Here is a 21,729-nt window from a genome sequence, read left to right as displayed (position 1 = left end):
TAGTAATTGGTTATCCAGTTTTCTCTGTGATCGCTCACTGAGGGTGATGGTAGATGGCTCTCTGTCTTCTTTTTTTTTTTTTTTTTTTTTGATTTGGTAGTTGTTGGCGCATCGGCTTCTGTGGCCATATTGCACCTCCCAAGGTTTTTGCAGTACTTTGATCCAAGCCCGAGGCGGGAATCGAACCCGCGACCTTTGGGTTGCCGGGCAGGTACTTTACCCACTCGGCTAGCCCGGTCGGCTCTCTGTCTTCTAACTTCTCCACTAATGCTGGTGTCCCCTAAGGTTCGGTTCTTTCCCCCACTCTTTTCCTCTTGTATATCAATGACCTTATTCCATTGACTGGAAATCCTATCCATAGTTTTGCCGATGATAGCACATTGCATTCAACTTTCCATTTTGAGAAACCTTGTACTGCTCAATCAGCTTCAATTTCTCGAAAATCTGCTACCAATTCCTTAAATGCCGATCTTCAGGTAATTCTCCAGTGAGGCAAAGACAACTTAGTTGATTTCAACCCTTCTAAAACTCAGTCTTGTCTTATATCTCGCAAAAAGGATTCTTCTGCTCCTATGCTTATCTTTAGTGACACTCCGATTTCTAGGCAAAATGATAATCTCTTTTGGGGATTACCCTGACTTCTAATCTCTCTCTTGGCACAAGCACATTACAAATATTGCTTCCTCTGCATCTAAAAAAAACTTGGTTTTCTCTTTTGCTCTCGGCGTTACTTTTCTTCCAAACAGCTGCTCACTCTGTATAAATCGCAAATCCGCCCTGCCATGGAATATTGTTCCCACATCTGGGGTGGTGCCCCCAAAACCTCTCTCAGGCTCCTTGATTCCATTCAGAAGAGGGCAGTTAGGTTAATTAATGATTCATCTCCAACAGAGTCTCTCCACTCGCTTTCTCACAGACGCACTGTTTCTGCTGCATGCCTCTTCTACCGATACTTCCATGGGCACTGTTCTTCTGAATTGGCTTCTATAATTCCCGCTCTCTCTTTCAAAACAGTCGGAACACATGCCGTCACCAGCCAACATCCATTTACTGTCCAACTTCAAACCCACAGAACCAATTTTTCATCTTCTTCATTTATTCGTTCAACTGCCGTTTTCTGGAACAACCTTCCTTCATACATATTTCCTGAAAATTACAATCTACAGAAGTTCAAGTCCAATGTCAACAAAAATATCTTCTTTCATCGTCTCAACCTCCAACCCAAGTACTATAGGTTCTAATACCTCTCGTGTTTGGGGTTCACATAAAAAAAAAAAAAAAAAAAAACCCTCCGTATTTGGTGGTGATGGGCTCAAACCCCGGTCTAATCAAGAAGAGTGTGCTACGCACTGCTGCTCCTGCCCACCTGGCTACAGAGGCACCCTTTTTTTCGTAAATATTCTTTAACACTAGGGACAAATGAATAATGAAACCACTTAGTAAATATTCCTGCGTCCATCCAACTGTTACTTTGTGCATGATAATCTATGGGAAGGTTACTTACGTCTTTAAAGCACCTTGGTTTAGCAAATTTGCCGACTATACACAGCTTTACCTTATGATTTCCTGATGCATTTGCACAAACGAGCACAGTTACACACTCTTTATTTTGCTTAAACCCATGAGTTACCACCAGACAAAGTAAAATTAGGCAGACACTTCCACGGCGCCTCCGTAGCCAGGTGGGCAGTTGCAGCAGTGCATAGCACACGCTTCTTGATTAGACCGGGGTTTGAGTCCGTGACCACCAAATACGGAGGATGCGGAAGGTGAAGAAATGACCACCGCATATCCCTGGAGCATTTTGGCCTTAGTTGCTAATGATCCTAAAAACCAAATAATAACAATAAGAACAGACACTTCCACATTAGTCCTGTCTCATCTGCATTATAAATCTGTTCTGGGGTCAAGTTTCCACCATTCATTCATTCATTCACAGTCATTTTTTTTCCCACCATTTCACTAAACACCTCACGAAATGAAGCTGCAGCCTGAAAATCAGCCGATTTCTGTTCCCCTGACAAATCCAGCTTATGGATGCCGTGACGAACCTTGAATCGAGTAAGCCAGCCACTTGAAAATGAACACTTACCTTCAATTTTCATTTTCTCATGAAATTCTTTCGCTTTTTCATGCAACATAGGTCCAGAAATGTAACCACCTTGGATCTTTTCAGCGAAAACCACTCATACAGGGCCTGGTCAAGCACTTCCATTCTCAGTATGAAGAGTATGACACTTCTCTACACTCTTGTCACTCTCCGACTTGGCATAAAACTCCTTTATTTTCAGAGACTGAGCCTTAATATCATAAATCGTTGATGAGCCAACATTGAATTATTCCATGAGCACTGCACGACTTTCATCTTTCTCAAGCCTCTTGCATATTTCCATCTTCTGCTTGAGGGTAAGCACTACACATTTACGCTTACTTGCCACCTGTTTCGGCATACTAGGGGTTGAAAAAGAACACAGAATTTGAATAACAATAAATTAACCGGTATATTTACACATTGAATTGTCGGGAATGAGAGACAAACATGTAACGAGGGACGCATGTGCACGTACTCGCAGCGCAAAGTGGCATGCCAAGTTTGAATCATTTTATCTAGAAATTAATATGTATCATTTTAATTTTTCAACTACCTACTATTTCCAAGATTTTTTGCCGGTTGCTTGAATTCCACTTAAGAGAGTCTACTGTACTATGAATTATAAGACAACATTAATTTTTTTGTTTTGTACTTAATAGATGCCAAATGAGCAAAAGCATATCTTTTTTCTAGGCAACTGCCATACCCACACATGGCATCTGTGAGACTAGTGACAGCTGTTAAATCTTCCTGCAGAACTTCGGTTCTGTAGCAAGATTAACAGATGTCAAAAAGATGTTCACATTGCTTCTGTATTTCAATCCACGGATCAGTGACCTTAGAAATTCAAAGAAATACAATAAAAACTTTCTTTATTAATATTATTGGTTTCTCTCATTTATTTTTGGTTTATATTCTTTAAATCAGTTTAGCAAACCATAATTAATAGATCACTATTTTTGATTTGGTAAAAAAATATAAAAATATATAAAAAAAAAAGATGAGGAGATTTCTCCTAATCTACAATTAAATAAAAAAAAAAAATAAAAATTATATATATTTTTTATTTAATGTAGATTAGGAAAAATCTCAAGCAGATTAAATTCATGAGTAAGCTGTGCACCCAAATTTTTGGTTCCCTCTTTTTAGTAAAAATGTGCAGGGTTTTTAAGAAAATAAGATAATTTCATGTTTACATTTTATGTTTAAATTTTTTTTTTTTTTTTTTTTTTAGGGCAGAAGTAATGAGTTTTCTTTTGTTGTAAATAATAGGTGCAAAAATTAAAAATTACATTCAATATACCGCAATACTCCGCATAGCACTGATAATTGGCACCGAAACTATTCCATGTTATGTGAAACCGTGCTGATTGAGGTATAATTATAATGGGTTTTAGCTGAATGCATAGCAGAGAAAGTCTATAAACAAATTATAATAAATCTATAAACAATTTGTGCTTGATAGCCAATTAAAAGGATTTGAAATAAAAAAATACTGCAAAAATTTTTTAATGAAAATTTAACATCATGAGAGACGAGAAAGAAAAAAAAAAAAAACTTTAAAAAAGGTGGTTGTTTATTTAGGTATTTCGATAATGAAGTTTGGTGAAGTCGTCTCTTCTTTTTCTCAGCATTCAAGTCTTTGTAGCATCAAATCCCATCTTGTAAAATTTGCTGTATCTTGATGCTATGTTCAACATTCAAGTCTCCATTCATAATTGCCTCGCAGGCCATGTCAACCCCCTGAAAAACCTTCTCCAATTATTCTGTTGAAAATACTTTTGGTGCCATTCAGAATTGTTTTCCTCTTTTTCATATGCAGTTTGCTCATAAATTTCAAGGAGAGTTGTATCATCTAAGTCACTTGCATGTGAATCAATGCAGTCACATACATTGACAGTGTCCAAAGTTCCAAATCCAAGTCTTTTCCGATCTTCACAATGTCTTCGGCATTGTCTAAACCTGTGATTCAAAACCAGTGAAATCATTTACCAAATAGGGCAAAACATGCTGCCAAACAAAATGTGTTGTTGGCAATAATTTCTAATCAAGATGTGGATATATTTTCGATCATATTTAAAAGGGCAAAAAATAAATTGTGAAATGAAAGTTTGAAAAGCTGTCATGTCTTCTCATCAAGATGAAATTAAGAATACTGAACAGTGTTGCACATTGCAGCTGACTGCCTGAGGAGGAGCTATTGTCACATGTGCATGAGAGACAATAGAGTTGGCATTGCAGAATATATGTAGAGTACGTGTACTGAATGAGTTTTAATGTGTACAGTAAATTTTTGACTTAAACTTAATTGAAAACTGTGTTATAGTGAAACCCGTGCTGTTTGAAGCTGTGCTAAATGAGGTATTGCTGTATACTGTCATTAGGAAAAGGCAAAGCACTAATATACTGCAAACAAAATAAAAAAAAAATAATAAAAAAATAAAAAAAAGAAACCACCAAAAAACTAACTTTTTTGGTCTTTTTTTAAAAAATAAAAATGGAAATAAAAAGGAAACTTGTGGACCTGTTGGATTCTGTGGCACAGAATCCAACAGGTCCACCCACTGGTACAAATGTGGGTACTAGTGCTGGTGTGTTAATTTCAAAAACTGAATAATTATATTTGATATTGGAACAGAAAACTAAATAAACCCACACAACACAAACTATCAAATAAATGAATACCATTAAAAAAGAAATGTACCACATTTTGAATGTGGTACACTTGTTTTTCTTTATATGTTGAATTGAGATATAGGGTGATTCACTACCAGTGCGACAAACTTGCAGGAGGTGTAGAGGGCACAAAGACGAATCGGAATCACATAGCATTGCAGGGTCCGAAATGCCTTCGTCGTGCAATAGAGGACGTTGAACGGGAGGTCGCGTGAACAGCAATCCCGCTGGAAGTCAGCATTTGCGAACCAGTTCCCGAGGCAGTAGGATGTACGAGTATTCAAACGTTGAACGGGCCGACATGCACCTTGCGTATGGAGCTGCGGACTGTAATGGGCGCGCCGCTCTGCGCTTGTACCAGGAACGTTTCTCGCACACGCAATGCTCCTCATCATACGATTTTCGCACGTGTGCACAGAAGGTTACATGAGACTGGTTGTTTCACGAGAGGTACCATGAATCGAGAGCAAACGACGAGGACACCAGACAATGAGAAGAATGTCCTACGTCTTGCAGAAGGCAATCCGAGTATGAGTACTCGAGCGATAGGCCAACGATTGGGTATTTCCCAATCCTGTATGGAGGATACTATCAACAAACCAAATGAGTTCATACCATCTGCAACGCTTCCAATCATTGGAGCCTACGGATTATCCACTCCGGAGGACTTTTGCTACTTGGTTTCTTCAACAGCAATGGTTCGCAAATGCTGACTTCCAGCGGGATCGCTGTTCGCGTGACCTCCCGTTCAACGTCCTCTACCGCATGACGAAGGCATTTCGGACCCTGCAATGCTATGTGATTCGGATTTCTCTTTGTGCCCCCTACACCTCCTGCAAGTTTGTCGCACTGGTAGTGAATCGCCCTGTATATTTTATTGCAATTATCAAAACTGTTACCATCATATTTGTAATAACCTCGTGTGTGAACACACATTCTGCATTTTTACATATGACAGACAAAAAATTTGGTCTGTCATATGTAAAAATTTACAGGTAATCCATAATTACCTGTAATAAGGAATCTGCAGGATGATAGGAGGCAGGAACATATATTACTTCCTGAACTTCTTCAGTTGGCCGATCAGAGTTTTTGCCAAAAACTACATGCATATTAGCAGTACCAGGAGGCAGAACTACAAAAGTGTCACATGACTGGGGATATAAACCTTGTTGCTGGGGATATAAAGCTTTAGCCATGCTTCAGTTTTCTTTTGATTTGGCCTAAAAGAAAATAAACCTAACTACACTTTTTTATCAATTCACTGACATGCTTTTAAAAAAACATTTATTTTAAGAATATATCTTTGCAAAAAGCAGATCTTTAATTAAAGAATTATTATAATTCATTTAAAACAGTGAAAGACAGATCATTTACTACAGCAACATTTAATTTTTAGTTCATTAGTAAGCATTTTCAGATGTCATATTTTGTTACTAATCATATTCAACTATTACACAAAGTGTTTTTCTTGCAAAATCACATGCTGCTACACTAGATTTGCTAAACTACAGCAGCTTACAAGCCTGCAGTGAAAAAAAAAAAAAAAAAAAGTTTGGTTTTGCAGACCAAGTTTAGTAAAGAACACCCAGTTTTCATTAATAATATATCAAAATATGCATCATAACAAATTATAAAAAAATGTTTGCAGTGGGAAGAAAAACCAATTCTAGATAAAAAAAAAAATTTTCTGAAAAAAGGAGTTAAATCAGAAATCATAAGGAATCAATCTGTGCTAGTAAACATTGACAGGAAAATGTAAAAAAAAATTATACATAAGGCAAGAAAAGGTAGAAAAATGGTATATTGGACAGGAAAATGTAGAAACCCATAACTCCTGAGTGGTGAGCAGTTATCTATTACCGGATGTAAAAAGAACCTCAGTGTGTTAATTCCACAGAAAAGGCTGGGCTTGATATGGGGAAATAAGTACTAAAGCAACTAAATTTGCAAGATTTTGTACTACTGCAGTTAACCTAAGGTTGAATAGAAAGAATGAGCCAAGAATAAACTATGCGATAACTGTAAAAACACTCCCTACTAGGAAATTCCTAACACTACTTCATTAAAAGGGATATGAAAACATTTTTGTAACTGAAATTAAGTTTAAAATAAAATTAAGTTTAAATTAAGTTGAAATTAACTTTAATATGCATTAAAGCCTTTTCAATGTTTCTAATCCTAACCAAGACATATGCCATTTATCTTGCAAAAATAATGGCCAGAAAATTCAGCATGGATGAACAAAGACTGCATCATAATATGAAGTATGGTAATTGGTCATTCAAGTTCAGAGACAGTACAGAATCACCAAAAGTGAAATGCAGTCCTTAATCTGAAAACTAACAAAGAATGTGGACTATTGTGGATTTCAATGTGTATGCTGAGATGCACAGATCAGAAATGTGATCTATGCATCTTAGGCCTCCCACATGCTTCTATGTAGGTCTTTATTGTAATATTCAATGTAGATGGAATTGTATAATCTTTATTTTCCAAAAAAACTTCTTGCCCTGCAGAAGACAACTGTCACTGGTACTACAGGAAAACCCCATATAAGAAAAACTTCTTGGAGTTGCAAGGTAGCATACCTGCAACTGCAAGGCAGCATACTGCTAACTGGAAACAATTAAAAATCCAAAAGATCTACAGCTTACTTGAAGCAATCAAAAAGCCAAAAAATCAGAAACTGTTTGTGCATTATTTGTAGGCATTGCTAAATTGCAACTCATTACTTTCTATAACTGTATACTGCCTTACAGTTCCAAGGAGGTACAGTTATATTAAAATACATTTATATTATCTAATATCACTGTTCACATAAAAATGAACATCTATATTAGATAACTGTTCACTTTTAGATGACAAACTTGTTCAGTATCAAAAGCACATATAACTTTCATTTTTAAATTTTCTTTCTTCTAACTCAGTAGTCTCCAAAGTAGGGTGCATGCACTTCAAGTCACAAAGAAGGTTAGGAGCCAGGGCAGATTATGAGAAGTCTCATCTCTGGCAAAGAATGCCAAGAAAAGCAGCAAAAGATTCTTTACTTATATTAACAGTGGAAGGAAAGGACTGAATCACATTGGTCCATTTAATGTTGATGATCCTGCTCTGGTTGCTGACAAGCTGAATAAGTATTTTTCACCTACATTCACACATGAGAAATTCTTTAGGGAGGGGAATGCCAGAGTTAGAAGCTAAATGATTTTGGAATAATTGAGAGGAAAGTGGAAGAGAAATTGTTAAAGTTAAAGATAAAAAAGGCACCTGGGGTGAATGGGATATAATGAGGCTAAGTGAACTTAGATATAATGAGTAAGTAAACTCTTAGTAGAGTTTACTTACCTCCAGAGGAGGTTTCTGTGGACTGGAGATGTGTGCATGTAATCCCAATTCAAAGGGGATCAAAGGGTGACATGAATAATTACAGACCTGTTAGCTTAACCTCTGTTCCAGGAAAAATAATGGAGTCACAGGTTAGAGAAGTAATGCAGGACCATCTAGAGAGAAGTGGAGTTATGCTTCAGTCAGAGTATGGGTTTGTTAAGGGAGATCTTGTCTGACCAATCTGATTAGATACTATAATGCAGTGCAAAGGAAATGGATGTAAAAAATAACTTTAATATTTTTTGATATAATAATTGGATTTCAGGAATGCTTTTCATATGGCAGTCTTTTATGTTCCACATAAAACACTGCTGTACAAATTGGAGTAGTGTGGCATTAAGGGAAAATTACTGCAAAAGGACAGGAGAAGAAAGAGAGTGGTTATCAATGGATATTGTTCTTCATGGACTAATGTTATTAGTGAAGTCCCACAGAGTTTGGTGCTGGGCCCATTGTTTTCTTTATTTATCAATGATATCGATGATGGTATATCACACTTAATGTATAAGTGTGAGATGATACAAAGGTTGGCAGGATAGTTAATGACAATAATGTAGGTATGCTGCTGCAACAAGATCTAGAATAATTATGCAGATGGGCTGAGAAATGACAATTGAAGGTTAAGGTTGAAAAATGAAAGGTGCTGCATATGGGTAGTAGTAATCCAAGAGTAATATATTAATTATGTGGTATTAATTTTCCAGTACACTCAGGGTAGTGTAAAATGAAAAGAACCTGGGATAATTTGCAGTCTGATATGACGTTCTCTGAGCAGAGCAGACAGACTGTCATGGGGGGTTTTGTCAATGATATTATCTGTCAATATTATTGCTATTAACAAATTCAGAAAAACAAGGGAATGTCTCAGTATTATTAAGCTCCAATTCAGTTTTCCAAAGATTAAGTTTCTTTTTGAAAGCTTCTATTTTAGAACTGAGTTTTAATATCAGTTCCGTGTTCTCAAAGACTTAAATTTGAATCATTAAGTTTTTCAAATATATCAACAAGGTAACTAAGGTTTCCGAGCCATTTTTGATTTGTAAACAATTAAGCAAGGTTCTGATTTTTATCCGATAAAATCAATAAAAGCTGCACGTTTGAAGTCAAAAAGACGTTGCAACACTTTACTCCTGGACAACCACCTCATTTTCATATATAAAAGAAGCGTTTCATAAGTGGATCCCATTTCATTACAAAGTTAGTGAAAACTCTACTATTTAAACTTCCACATCTAATAAAGTTAATCACACTTACTGCATCTTTCAAAACTTCGTCCAATTCAGTTTGCATTTCCTTTGCTACTAATGCTTCCCTATGTATAATGCAATGAAATAGCGTAGCTACCCTTTTTCAGGCCTGGAGGCAAAGAACATGTTCGGGCCCCTACTTAATTAATGAAAATTACAAAAACAGGAGGCAGCCAAAGATGTCGGGCCCCTAAAGGGCCCAGGCCTGGCAGCAATTGCTTTGCCTGCCTACATGGTAGCTACGCCACTAATGCAATGGTTCTAAACTATATTTCGAGCAATTTCCTTTACTTTGCCCTTTAAACCTTTATTTTCTCCCGTTAATGCAGCCGCACCATCGGTACAAATCGCAATACAGTTGTTTCATGTTAGATTATTTGTTTTAAAGAAAATATTTATAACATCAAAAATCTTCCCGCCCGTCGTTCTTCTTTCAGAAGCTTTGCAAAATAAAAAATCCTCCAAAATATCTCCCTCAAAGCAGTATCTGACATATACAATAAGTTGAGCAAGGTTGGAAATATCTGTGGATTCATCTAACTGTATTGCAAAAATTGGACTTTCTCTCAATCGATTTAATAAATTGAATTTTATGTTGTCCGTGATAACTGTAATATGCCACAAGACTGGTCTCTGGACAGAGGAATGGTTTTTAAATCGTTGCTGTATTTTTCTCCATGCATAATTGAAATCATTTTTCTTGCAGCAGGGATATGAAAAGGAGTTGATATGAAAGCACCGAATTACAGCAGAATAAAGCATGCATGCAACAGACTTGCTATTTGCAGCACAATTTCTTTGTTATATTTCATATTATTTAGCATTAGCATTAGTAGAGGCATTTGATGCAAGAAAGCAAGCTTATGCAGCATCAGCCAAAAAAAAAAAAAAAACCCACTTCCACTTCACCCCTCTGTTCGTTCCAAATACCTGTCCAGCTGAGCCTTAAACATATTTAGGCTATCAACCTCCACCACAAGGGATGGAAGTCTGTTCCACCAACCAACCACCCGCTGGCTAAAGGCAAATTTCCTCAAGTCTATCCTACATCTGTCTTTCCTCAATTTGAATTTATGCCCTCTCAGGTGATTTTTCTGAGCTAGAGGAAGAATCCCATCAGCATTGAGCATGCTTAAACCATTCAAGGCTTTATACACCTCTATCAGATCACCTCGCTGGTGCCTAGTCTCCAGACACTGTAATTTGCAAAACTTAAGCCTTTCTTCGTAAGAGCACCCCTTTGTTCCATTCACTAATCTTGTTGCCCTTCTCTGTACTCGTTCCAGCAGCTCTACATCCTTCTTGAAATGAGGCCTCCAGACCTGTATACAGTACTCTAGGTGTGGCCTGACCATTGCCTTATACAATGGAATAATCACCTCCTTATCCCTGCTGGAAAAATTCCTGTATATCATTGACAATACTCCATGAGCTACTCTTGCAGCCCGTCTGCACTGCTCAGAGAACTTCATATCTGCCTGCACAACCACCCCCAAGTCCCTTTCATTCTCTACCACTGTCAGTGTAGTACCACAGAGTTGATACGTTGCTCTGGGGTTGCTGTTTCCCATGTGTAGTATTTTACATTTGTCAATGTTAAACTTCATTTGCCATCTCTCAGCCCATCTGCTCAACCTTTCCAGATCCTGTTGCAGCAGCATAGTGTCAGTAGTGTCCTTGACAACCCTGCCAACCTTTGTATCATCTGCAAACTTGGACATTAAGCTTGATATACCATCATCAATATCATTTATAAATACAGAAAACAATAATGGACCCAACACTGAGCCCTGAGGGACTCCACTAATAACATTAGTCCACGATGAGCAGTGTCCATTGATTACCACTCTCTGTCTTCTCCCCCTCAACCACCCCTTTATCCATAGCAGCAATCTGCCTCCAATGTCACACTGCTCCAATTTGTGTAGCAGTCTTCCATGTGCAACAGTATCAAAAGCCTTTCTAAGATCCAAGTATATAATATCAAAGTTATTCCCTGCATCCAGTTCTTTTGTGACTGCATCATAATATCCAATCAAGTTGGTCAGGCAAGACTTTTGTGACGCAGAAGCCTGTGGCAGATATAAGCTAGTCTGTAATCAGGTCACAAAGGAGGTTCGGCAGGCGAAGGCGGATTACGAGAAATCTTTGGCAAAAGATGCTAAGAATAACAGCAAGGATTTCTTTACTTATATAAACTCTAAAAGGAAGGGGTTGAATATGATTGGTCCACTTGACATCGATGGTTCGACTGTTGATGATCCTGCTCAGATAGCAAACAAACTGAATGAGTATTTTGCATGTACATTCACACGTGAGGAATTATTACAATTTGAAAATGGAAGAAGGTTATCAAATTGTAGCAGTGTGCTTAATGATTTTGTAATAACTGAGAGCAAAGTGGAGGAGAAATTGTTGAAGTTAAACATAAGAAAGGCACCTGGGGTGGATGGGATCTATCCAGTTATTTTAAAGGAGGCGGCAAAGCAACTAAGCAAACCCTTAGCCATAATTATGAGAGCATCCTTGGACTCAGGGGAGGTTCCCACGGACTGGAGATGTGCAAATGTGTCCCCAATTCACAAAGGTGGATCGAAGGGTGACACGAGTAATTACAGACCAGTTAGTTTAACTTCTGTTCCGGGTAAAATAATGGAGTCGCTGGTTAAAGATGCATTGCAGGATCATCTAGACAAGACTGCATCAATAATTCAAACACAGCATGGGTTTGTTAAGGGAAAGTCTTGTCTGACAAATTTGATTGGTTATTATGATGTGGTCACAAAGGAACTGGATGCAAAAAATAATTTTGATATCATATACTTGGATTTCAGGAAAGCTTTTGACACTGTTGCGCATGGAAGACTACTGTACAAATTGGAGCAGAATGGTATTAAGGGTAAGTTGCTACAATGGATAAAAGGATGGTTAAGTGGGAGAAGACAGAGGGTGGTAATCAATGGGTGCTGCTCTTCGTGGACTAATGTTATTAGTGGAGTCCCACAGGGTTCGGTGTTGGGTCCACTGTTGTTTTGTGTATTTATCAATGATATTGATGAAGGTATATCAGGCTTAATGTCGAAGTTTGCAGATGACACAAAGGTTGGCAGGGTTGTTAATGACAGTAATGGCAGTGTGCTACTGCAACAGGATCTAGATAATTTGGGCAGATGGGCTAAGAAGTGGCAACTGAAGTTCAACCTTGACAAATGCAAAGTACTGCATATGGGTAGAAGTAACCCCAGAGAAACGTACCAACTGTGTGGTTCTACACTTAAGGTGGTAGAAAATGAAAAAGACCTGGGAGTAATAGTGCAGTCAGATATGAAGTTTTCTGAGCAGTGCAGACAGGCTGCTAGGGCGGGTCATGGGGTTTTGTCAATGATATATAGGAATTTTGCTAGCAGGGAAAAGGAGGTGATTGTCCCTCTGTATAAGGCAATGGTCAGGCCACGCCTTGAGTACTGCGTACAGGTCTGGAGGCCTCATTTTAGGAAGGATGTAGATTTGCTTGAGCGTGTACAGAGAAGAGCAACACGATTGGTGAGGGGAATGAAGGGATTCTCTTACCAAGAGAGGCTTAAGTTCTGCAAATTGCAGTGGCTGGAGACTAGGCACCTGCGCGGTGATCTGATTGAGGTCTATAAGGCCTTGAATGGGTTGAGCACGCTGAATTCTGATGGGATCCTTCCACTTGTTCAGATTACCAACCTACGGGGACATAAGTTCAAATTAAGAAAGGACAGATGTAGAATAGATGTGCGGAAATTTGCCTTTAGCCAGCGGGTGGTTAATTGCTGGAACAAACTTCCATCTGTCGTTGTAGAAGTTGATAGGTTAAATAAATTTAAGGAGGAACTGGACAGGCATTTGGAGGGAATGGTGTGATTTTTTTTTTTTTTTTTTTTTGGCTGATGCTGCATAAGCTCCTACACTTGCTTCCTTGCATCATGTGCCACTACTACTACTACTACTAATATCAAAGTTATTCCCTGCATCCAGTTCTTTTGTGACTGCATCATAATATCCAATCAAGTTGGTCAGGCAAGACTTCCCCTTAACAAAACCATGCTGTGTCTGAGCTATAACTGAAGTCTTGTCTAAATGATCCTGCAGTGCTTCTTTAACCAGTGCCTCCATTAATTTTCCTGGAACAGAAGTTAAGCTCACAGGTCTATAATTACTTGTGTCAGCCTTTGATCCTCCTTTGTGAATTGGGGTCACATTTGCACATTTCCAGTCTATGGGTACCTCCTCTGAGTCCAAGGAAGCTCTCATAATTATGGCTAAGGGTTTGCTTACTTCCTTTGCTGCCTCCTTTAATATAACTGGATAGATCCCATCCACCCCGGGTGCCTTTCTTGTGTTTATCTTCAACAGTTTCTCCTCCACTTTACTCCCAGTTATTTCAAGATTCTGTAGCTTACTACTAGAGTTGAATACACCTCTGGCATTCCCCTTGCTGAATAACTCCTCATGTGTGAATGTCGATGCAAAATATTCATTTAGTTTGTTAGCTACCTGAGCAGGATCATCAACAGTTGACCCATCAATATCAAGTGGACCAATCTGATTCATCCCCTTCCTTCTAGAGTTAACATAAGTAAAGAACTCTTTGCTGTTTTTCTTTGCATCCCTTGCCAAGGATTTCTCGTAATCTGCCTTTGCCTGCCTAACCTCCTTTGTAACTTGGTTGCATATCAACTTGTATCTATCATAGGCTTCTGTGTCATGTGTTAATTTGTAAGTATCCCATGCATTTTTCTTCTCTGCCATATGCCTCATTAGTTCATCTGACATCCATTTTGGCCTAAACCTTGAACAATATTTCTTAGTTGGTATGTAAAGCCTAGTAGCTTCCAAGATAAGTTATTTGAATGCTTCCCATTTTGAATTTGCTGTTGGTAACATCATCAGTTGGTCCCACTGTATAGAATTTAAATACTGTCTCAGTCCATCGTAGTCGCCTTTACGGAAGCAATAACCCTTCCCTTTACCCCTAATGGTAGTTACCTCTTTGAGTAAATCCCACTTCAGCACACTGTGATCACTGCCACCTAGTGGTTCGTTTATCTGTAGATTCTTAATGCATGAAGAATCACTGCTGATAATCAAATCAAGAGTATTACTCCCTCTAGTTGCCTCCCGAACATGCTGATGTAGAAAACAATCATCCAATAAATCCACAAAAGCCCTGCTAGTGTGTGAGTAACCAGCCCCCAAATTCCAGTCAATATCTGGGAAATTAAAATCTCCCATTATAAGACTCTGTGATTTACAGGCCCACTCTATTTCCCTGTACAGTTCCTTATTATACTCATCAGAGTCATTAGGCCTATAGCACACTCCTACTCTCAATTTTGATCTCCCAATGCTTATGTCACACCAAACTGACTCAACACTGCACTGTCCAGCGATGTCCACTGGCTTCACTTCCTTGGATTTTATGTATTTCTTAACTAATAGCATAACCCCTCCTCCCTTCCTATCCAGTCTATCCTTTCTGTAGACGTTGTACTCCCCAAATTCCAGTTCTGCATTCCTTATATCTGTGTGACACCACGTCTCTGATATCCCAACAATATCTGCCTTTGATGTTTTGAGCAATACCTCAAATTCATCAAATTTATTTACTAAACTCCTAGCATTGGTGTACACGCAAGTATACCTGCACCTGTTTCTATTCTTAGCTACCCTAACACAACCCATGTGTTTACTTGTACCACAATGGCTCCCAGCAGTCTCTGAAATACCATGCATCTTGTTTTCCAGGCTTCTGCTCATTCTAATAGAAGCAGTGCAAGAATCTCTTTCACCTCTGCCAGTGGCTACTGTCAATCTATTGGTCTTTGTCTCCCCCCCAAGCTAGCAGTTTTCCGACCCACCTAACACTGCCTCGATAGCATCAGCAAATATTCTTGCACCCTTTCTATTTAAGTGTATCCCATCCCTGTAGAAGCAATCTCTCCTGTTAACAAGTACAGTCCAGGCTGAAAAAAATTCTACCCCTTGAGCCTTGCACAATCTTTCCAGGGCCGAATTGATCGACAAGGTTCTCATCATATACTCCCTCCTATCGTGTCTGGGCAGAATTGCAGACACTTTCAAATTCAACCCTAATTCTCGGCTTTTGTTCAACAGTGACCTGTACTTGTTAAGTAATTCTGCCGGTCTCCTACTCTTAATATTATTAGTGCCAACGTGTACAACTATATCACCTTTTGTGCCCTTAAAAGATGATATTCGCTCTACGTCATCAACCTTTGCCCCTGGCAGACATACCCTGGTCCTGTTCCACCTATCTTTTTTACAAAGCATGTTTCCCGTTTCCCTGACAATAGAGTCACCAACAACTACTAGTTCCTTCGGGACCAGCGCATTCTGCCTTGGGGGTTGTCTCTGTGTCACGCGATGCCCAAGTGCAAGCTCTGGCGTTGATGTGGGCAGCTGAGAGCTTGATGGGCCCCTCAATTTAGTTTCTTCGAGGGCATCCACCCTGTCCGTCAAGCTCTCATATAGGCCCACAAGAACGCCGAGTTGTTGCTTGATATCGATACACTCCTTGCATCGCGCACACACAAAGACATCCCCCTTGGCAGTATCATGTCCCGTACCCGATTGCTCTGCAAACATCAAGCAAACAGTGCATTTTATAAGGCTGTGAGTCAGAGGACAACTGCCCCCCTCAGTTCTCCTCTGAGCCACAGCACTTCCATTAGCTTGAGCCTTTTGCTTTGCCGCTCTGGTCTGAGTCATGATTCTATTAATTTATTAATTAATTATAATTAATTATGTTATATTATTAATTATGTTAAATATAATTAATTATATTACGTTTGTAATCTAAGTCGTTATATGTATTTATTTAAACGTCCAATTTAACTGCTAACGAAGTTCAACTAACGCTATCTAGTACGGTATATAACTATCGTATCACAAAGGCGGGAAAATTACGAGCGGGAAAATTTCAAGTATCTCATATGGTAAATACTTAAGCAGGGTATGTATACATTCTGTGATAGATTTGGGTCAATGATGCCGGTCCTCAGGCGCTAGAGTCTGCTAGTATTAACAATATGAATCTATATTGTCCTATATTGTCCATGACAATATGGGTCCATAGCCAGTGAGCAAATTAAGATATATTCCCGACGCAATAGGCAGTAGGGTTCATTCGTATCTCACACTTAGTTCGAGTTGTAAATTCTATACACCTACAGTATTGAAAAAGTAATTTTAACAACAGGTTTTTAGCTTTTATGTACACCAAAAATAAATTTATTTAAAAATTGCCGCGACCCCTTTAATTTATCTCGCGACTCCTCTGTGGTTCGCTCCCCGTAGTTTGCGCACCACTGACATAGGCAACATTCAATTAATTTTCCTTACAGGATTGAGATAATCAGCAATCGATAGTGATACTTACTAGCCACAGTACAAGCTTTTCTGCTATTTCAGTTTTAAAATATGAAACGAAGTGACTGAAATTCTTTCATTCGGACTATTTAATTTATTATGAAAGGGGAAATTCCATAAAAAATATATAATAAAAATCAATTACGTTTATATCCCCAAACGTAAATTTTATACCTCACACGCATCTAAGTTGGAAGGATCTGTTAGTACCGTTAAAATTTTTTTTTTATTTTTGTAATATATTTCCTCTGGCGGAATATAAAGTAAATTCATATATGATGATAATAATAATCACATATTTCCCATTAAGAAATAACTGTCTTCAAAAATTAACTTTGAACGATATTTCTGAAAGTAAAACAAAGATCGATGTGCGAAAAGACAGTTTCTGAAAGTCCTTCAGTTTTACCACTAATCAATTTTTATGATCAAAGAGATCATAAAATACACATAATTAAATTGAAATGCTCAACACTCCAATACGAATCATAGAGCATAATACATACGAGTGACGGCTGACAATTTTATCATTTCCCGAGATGCACATTACTGTATCTCTTATATGTTATATAGCGTATAGAAATCTCCTACGATATATAACTCGTTTGCTTACTATTTTGAGATGTTGGTTAATAAGGTATATAAACTCTAAAAAGAAGCGGTTGAATGAGATTGGTCCACTCGACATCGCTGGTTCGACTGTTGATGATCCTGCTCAGATAGCAAAGAAATTGAATGAGTATTTTGCATTTACATTCGTACATAAGGAATTATCAAGGAAAGAAAATGCCAGAAGTTTATCAAATTGTAACAGAGTGCTTAATGATTTTGTAATAACTGAGAGCAAAGTGAAGGAGAAATTGTTGAAGTTAAACCTAAGAAAGGCACCAGAGGTGGGGATCGATCCAGTTATATTAAAGGAGGCGGCAAAGCAACTAAGCAAACCCATAGCCATAATTATGAGAACATACTTGAAGTTAGGGGAAGTTCACACGGGCTGGAGATGCGCAAATGTATTCCCATTTGCACATCTCCAATGAGAGAGGATAATACGAGTAATTACAGACCAGTTAGTTTAACTTTTGTTCCAGGAAAATAATGGAGTCAGTGGTTAAAGAAGCATTGCAGGATCATGTAGACAAGACTGCAGCAATAATTCAGACAGAGCATGGGTTTGTTAAGGGAAAGTCTTGTCTGACAAATTTGATTGGACACTATGACGTGGTTACAAAGGAACTGGATGCAAAAAATAATTTTGATTTCATATACTTGATTTCAGGAAGGCCTTTGATCCTGTTGCGCATGGAAGACTACTGTACAAATTGTAACAGAATGGTATTAAGGATGAGTTCTACAATGAATAAAAAGGTGGTTGAGTGGGAGAAGACAGCGGGTAGTAATCAATGGACTCTGCTCTTCGTGGACTAATGTTATTAGTGAAGTTCCATAGGGTGCGGTGTTGGGCCCACTGGTGTTTTGTATATTTATCAATGATATTGATGGAGGTAAATCAGGCTTACTGTCGAAGTTTGCAGATGATATAAAAGTTGGAAGGGTTGTTAATGACGGTAATGGCAGTGTGCTACTCAAACAGGATCTAGATAAGTTGGGTAGATGGGCTCAGAAGTGGCAACTGAAGTTTAACATTATCAAATGCCAATTACTGGAAATGGTAGAAGTAAGCCCAGAGAAGTGTACCAACTCTGTGGTACTACATTTAAGGAGATAGAAAATGAAAAAGACCTGGGAGTAATTGTACAGTCAGATATGAAGTTTTCTGAACAATGCAGACAGGCTTCAAAAGCAGGTCATGGGGTTTTGTCAATGACATACAGGAATTGTGCTACAGGGAAAAGGAGGTGATTATCCCTTTGTATATGGCAATGGTCAGGCCATGCCTTGAGTACTGCGTACAGGTCTGGAGGCTTCATTTTTAGAAGGATGTAGATTTGCTTGAGCGTGTACCGAGAAGGACAAGATTGTTGAGGGGAATGAAAGGATCCTCTTACCAAGAGAAAGACATTAGTTCTGAAAATTGCAGCGGCTGCAGCCTAAGCACTCGCGAGGTCGTCTGATTGAGCTGTATAAGGCGTTGAATGGGTTGAGCAGGCTGAATTAGCATTAGCATTAGTATTACTAGAGTCTTATAATGCAAGAAAGCAAGGTTATGCAGCATCAGCCGAATTAAAAAAAAAAAAACACTTCTATTTCACCCCTCCGTTCGTTCGAAATGCCTGTCCAGCTGAGCTTTAAATTTATTTCGGCTATCAACTTCCACGACAAGGGAAGGAAGTCTGTTCCACCAACCAACCACTCGCTGGCTAAAGGCAAATTTCCGCACGTCTATCCTACATCTGTCTTTCCTCAATTTATATTTATGCCCTCTCAGGTGATTATTCTGAGCAAGAGGAAGAATCCCATCGGCATTGAGCATGCTCAAACCATTCAAGCCTTTGTACACCTCTATCAGATCACCTCGCTGGTGCCTAGTCTCCAGACACTGTAATTTGCAAAACTTAAGCCTTTCTTCGTAAGGGCACCCCTTTTTTCCATTCACTAATCTTGTTGCCCTTCTCTGTACTCGTTCCAGCAGCTCTACATCCTTCTTGAAATGAGGCCTCCAGACCTGTATACAGTACTCTAGGTGTGGCCTGACCAATGCCTTATACAAGGGAATAATCACCTACTTATCCCTGCTAGAAAAATTCCTATATATCATCGACAATACACCATGAACTACTCTTGCAGCCCGTCTGCACTGCCCAGAAAACTTCATATGTGCCTGCACAACCACCCTCAGGTCCCTTTCATTCTCTACCACTGTCAGTGTAGTACCACAGAGTTGATACGTTGCTCTGGGGTTGCTGTTTCCCATATGTAGTACCTTACATTTGTCAATGTTAAACTTCATTTGCCACCTCTCAGCCCATCTGCTCAACCTTTCCAGATCCTGTTGCAGCAGCATAGTGTCAGTAGTGTCCTTGACAACCCTGCCAATCTTCGTATCATCTGCAAACTTGGACATTCAGCTTGATATACCATCAACAATATCATTTATAAATTCAGAAAACAATAATGTACCCAATACTGAACCCTCAGGGACTCCACTTTTAACATTAGTTTACTATGAGCAGTGTCCATTGATTACCACTCTCTCTCTCTGTCTGATGGGATTATTCTAATTGTTCAGAATGCGAATCCAAGGGGACACAAATTGAAATTGAGGAAAGACAGTAGTAGAATAGATGTGCGGAAATTTGCTTTAGTCAGTGTGTGGTGGTTATTTGCTGGAACAAACTTCCATCTGTCGTTGTGGAAATTGATAGCTTAAATAAGTTCAAGGAGGAACTGGATAAACGTTTAGAGGGAATGGTTGTGTGAATTTTTTATTTATTTCTTTTATTTTTAAATTATTGTTTTATATTTTTTGGTTGGTGCTATATAAGCTCATATACTTGCTTTCTTACATCACAATCACATTCCTCTATTACTATTTCGATTAAAATAACATTCGAAATGCTCTATGACCTGTTGCATCAAAGCACCTAGGCTATTAGCATAAGCATTACGAAGAAAACTTAAGTACTTACGAAGAAAGGCTTAAGTTTTGCAAATTACACTGTCTGGAGACTAGTCATCGGCAAGGTGATCTGATAGAGGTGTATAAAGCCTTGAATGGTTTGAGCATGCTCAATTCTGATGGGATTCTTCCTCTTGCTTAGAATAATCACCTGAGAGGGCATGAATTCAAATTGAGGAAAGACAGATGTAGGATAAATGTGCGGAAATTTGCCTTTAGCCAGCGGGTAGTTGGTTGGTGGAACAGACTTACATCCCTTGTTGTGGAAGTTGATAGCCGAAATAAATTTAAAGCTCAATTGGACAAGTATTTCGAACGAACGGAGGGGTGAAATAGAAGTGCTTTTTTTTTAATTCGGCTGATGCTGCATAACCTTGCTTTCTTCCATTATTTGCCTCTACTAATGCTAATGCTAATACATTAGCAGAGGCATACGATGCAAGAAAGCAAGCTTGTGCCGCTTCAACCAAAAAAAAAAACCTCCAATTTCACCCCTCTTTCGTTCCAAATGCCTGCTCACCTCAGCCTTTATTTATTTAGGCTATCAACTTCCACAACAAAAGGCAGAAATCCGTCGCACGAATCGACTACCCGCTGGCTAAAGGGAAATTTCTGCACATCTATTCTACAATTGTCTTTCCTCAATTTGAATCTGTACTCCCTGAGGTTCTTAATCTGAGCAAGAGTTAGAATCCCATCAGCATTCAGCCTGCTCAAACCATTCAAGGCCTTGTACACCTCAATCAGATCACCTCGCAGGTGCCTATTCTCCAGGCACTGCAATTTGCAGAACTTAAGCCTTTCTTGGTAAGAGCATGCCTTTGTTCCCCCTCACCAACTTTGTTGACCTTCTTTGTACTCGTTCTAGCAACTCTACATCCTTGCTAGAATGAGGCCTCCATACCCGTACACAGTTCCCTATGTGTGGCCTGACCATTGCCTTGTATAATGGGATAATCACCTCGCTGTCCATGCTAGTAAATTTTCCTATATATCATTGACAAGACCCCCATGATTTTCCCTGGTGCCTGTTTGCATTGCCCAGCGAACTTCATATTGGACTGCACAATTTCTCCCAGGTGTTTTTCACATTTCACTTTCCACTTCCCTGAGTGTAGTACCTCACTTTGGAACGTTTCTCTTTGGTTATTGCTACCCATATGCAGTGCTTTGCATTTGTCAATGTTAAACTTCAGTTGCCACTTTTCAGCCCATTGGCCCAACTTATATAGATCCAGTTGGAGTAGCATACTGTCTTTACTGCCGTTAACAACCCTGCCAACCTTTGTATTCATCTGCAAACTTGATCATTAAATCTGATATACATT

The 21,729-nt window shown here is 38.8% G+C and overlaps 1 protein-coding gene across 2 annotated transcripts in view; it reads right to left on the bottom strand.

Annotated features, from left to right (window-relative positions):
* Window positions 1-17,038, bottom strand: part of LOC150090962 (secernin-2-like) — an 85,101-nt gene extending 68,063 nt beyond the window's left edge. Inside the window, exons 1-2 of one of the 2 annotated variants that reach the window (XM_090380872.1) lie at window positions 16,967-17,038; window positions 5,779-5,991 (exon numbers count right to left, since the gene is read on the bottom strand). In XM_090380872.1, the coding sequence (XP_090236998.1) occupies window positions 5,779-5,967 (189 nt within the window). In that variant the 5' untranslated portion in view covers window positions 5,968-5,991; window positions 16,967-17,038. The other variant, XM_090380879.1, reaches the window with a different exon arrangement.
* Between the last annotated feature and the right edge of the window lie 4,691 nt (window positions 17,039-21,729).

This window comes from Mastigoproctus giganteus, chromosome 1 (assembly GCF_048544385.1).
Source record: "Mastigoproctus giganteus isolate SK-2022 chromosome 1, ASM4854438v1, whole genome shotgun sequence".
Taxonomy (NCBI): Eukaryota; Metazoa; Arthropoda; class Arachnida; order Uropygi; family Thelyphonidae; genus Mastigoproctus; species Mastigoproctus giganteus.
Note: the sequence above shows the minus strand (reverse complement) of the source record. Positions and strands in the feature narration are given on the sequence as shown.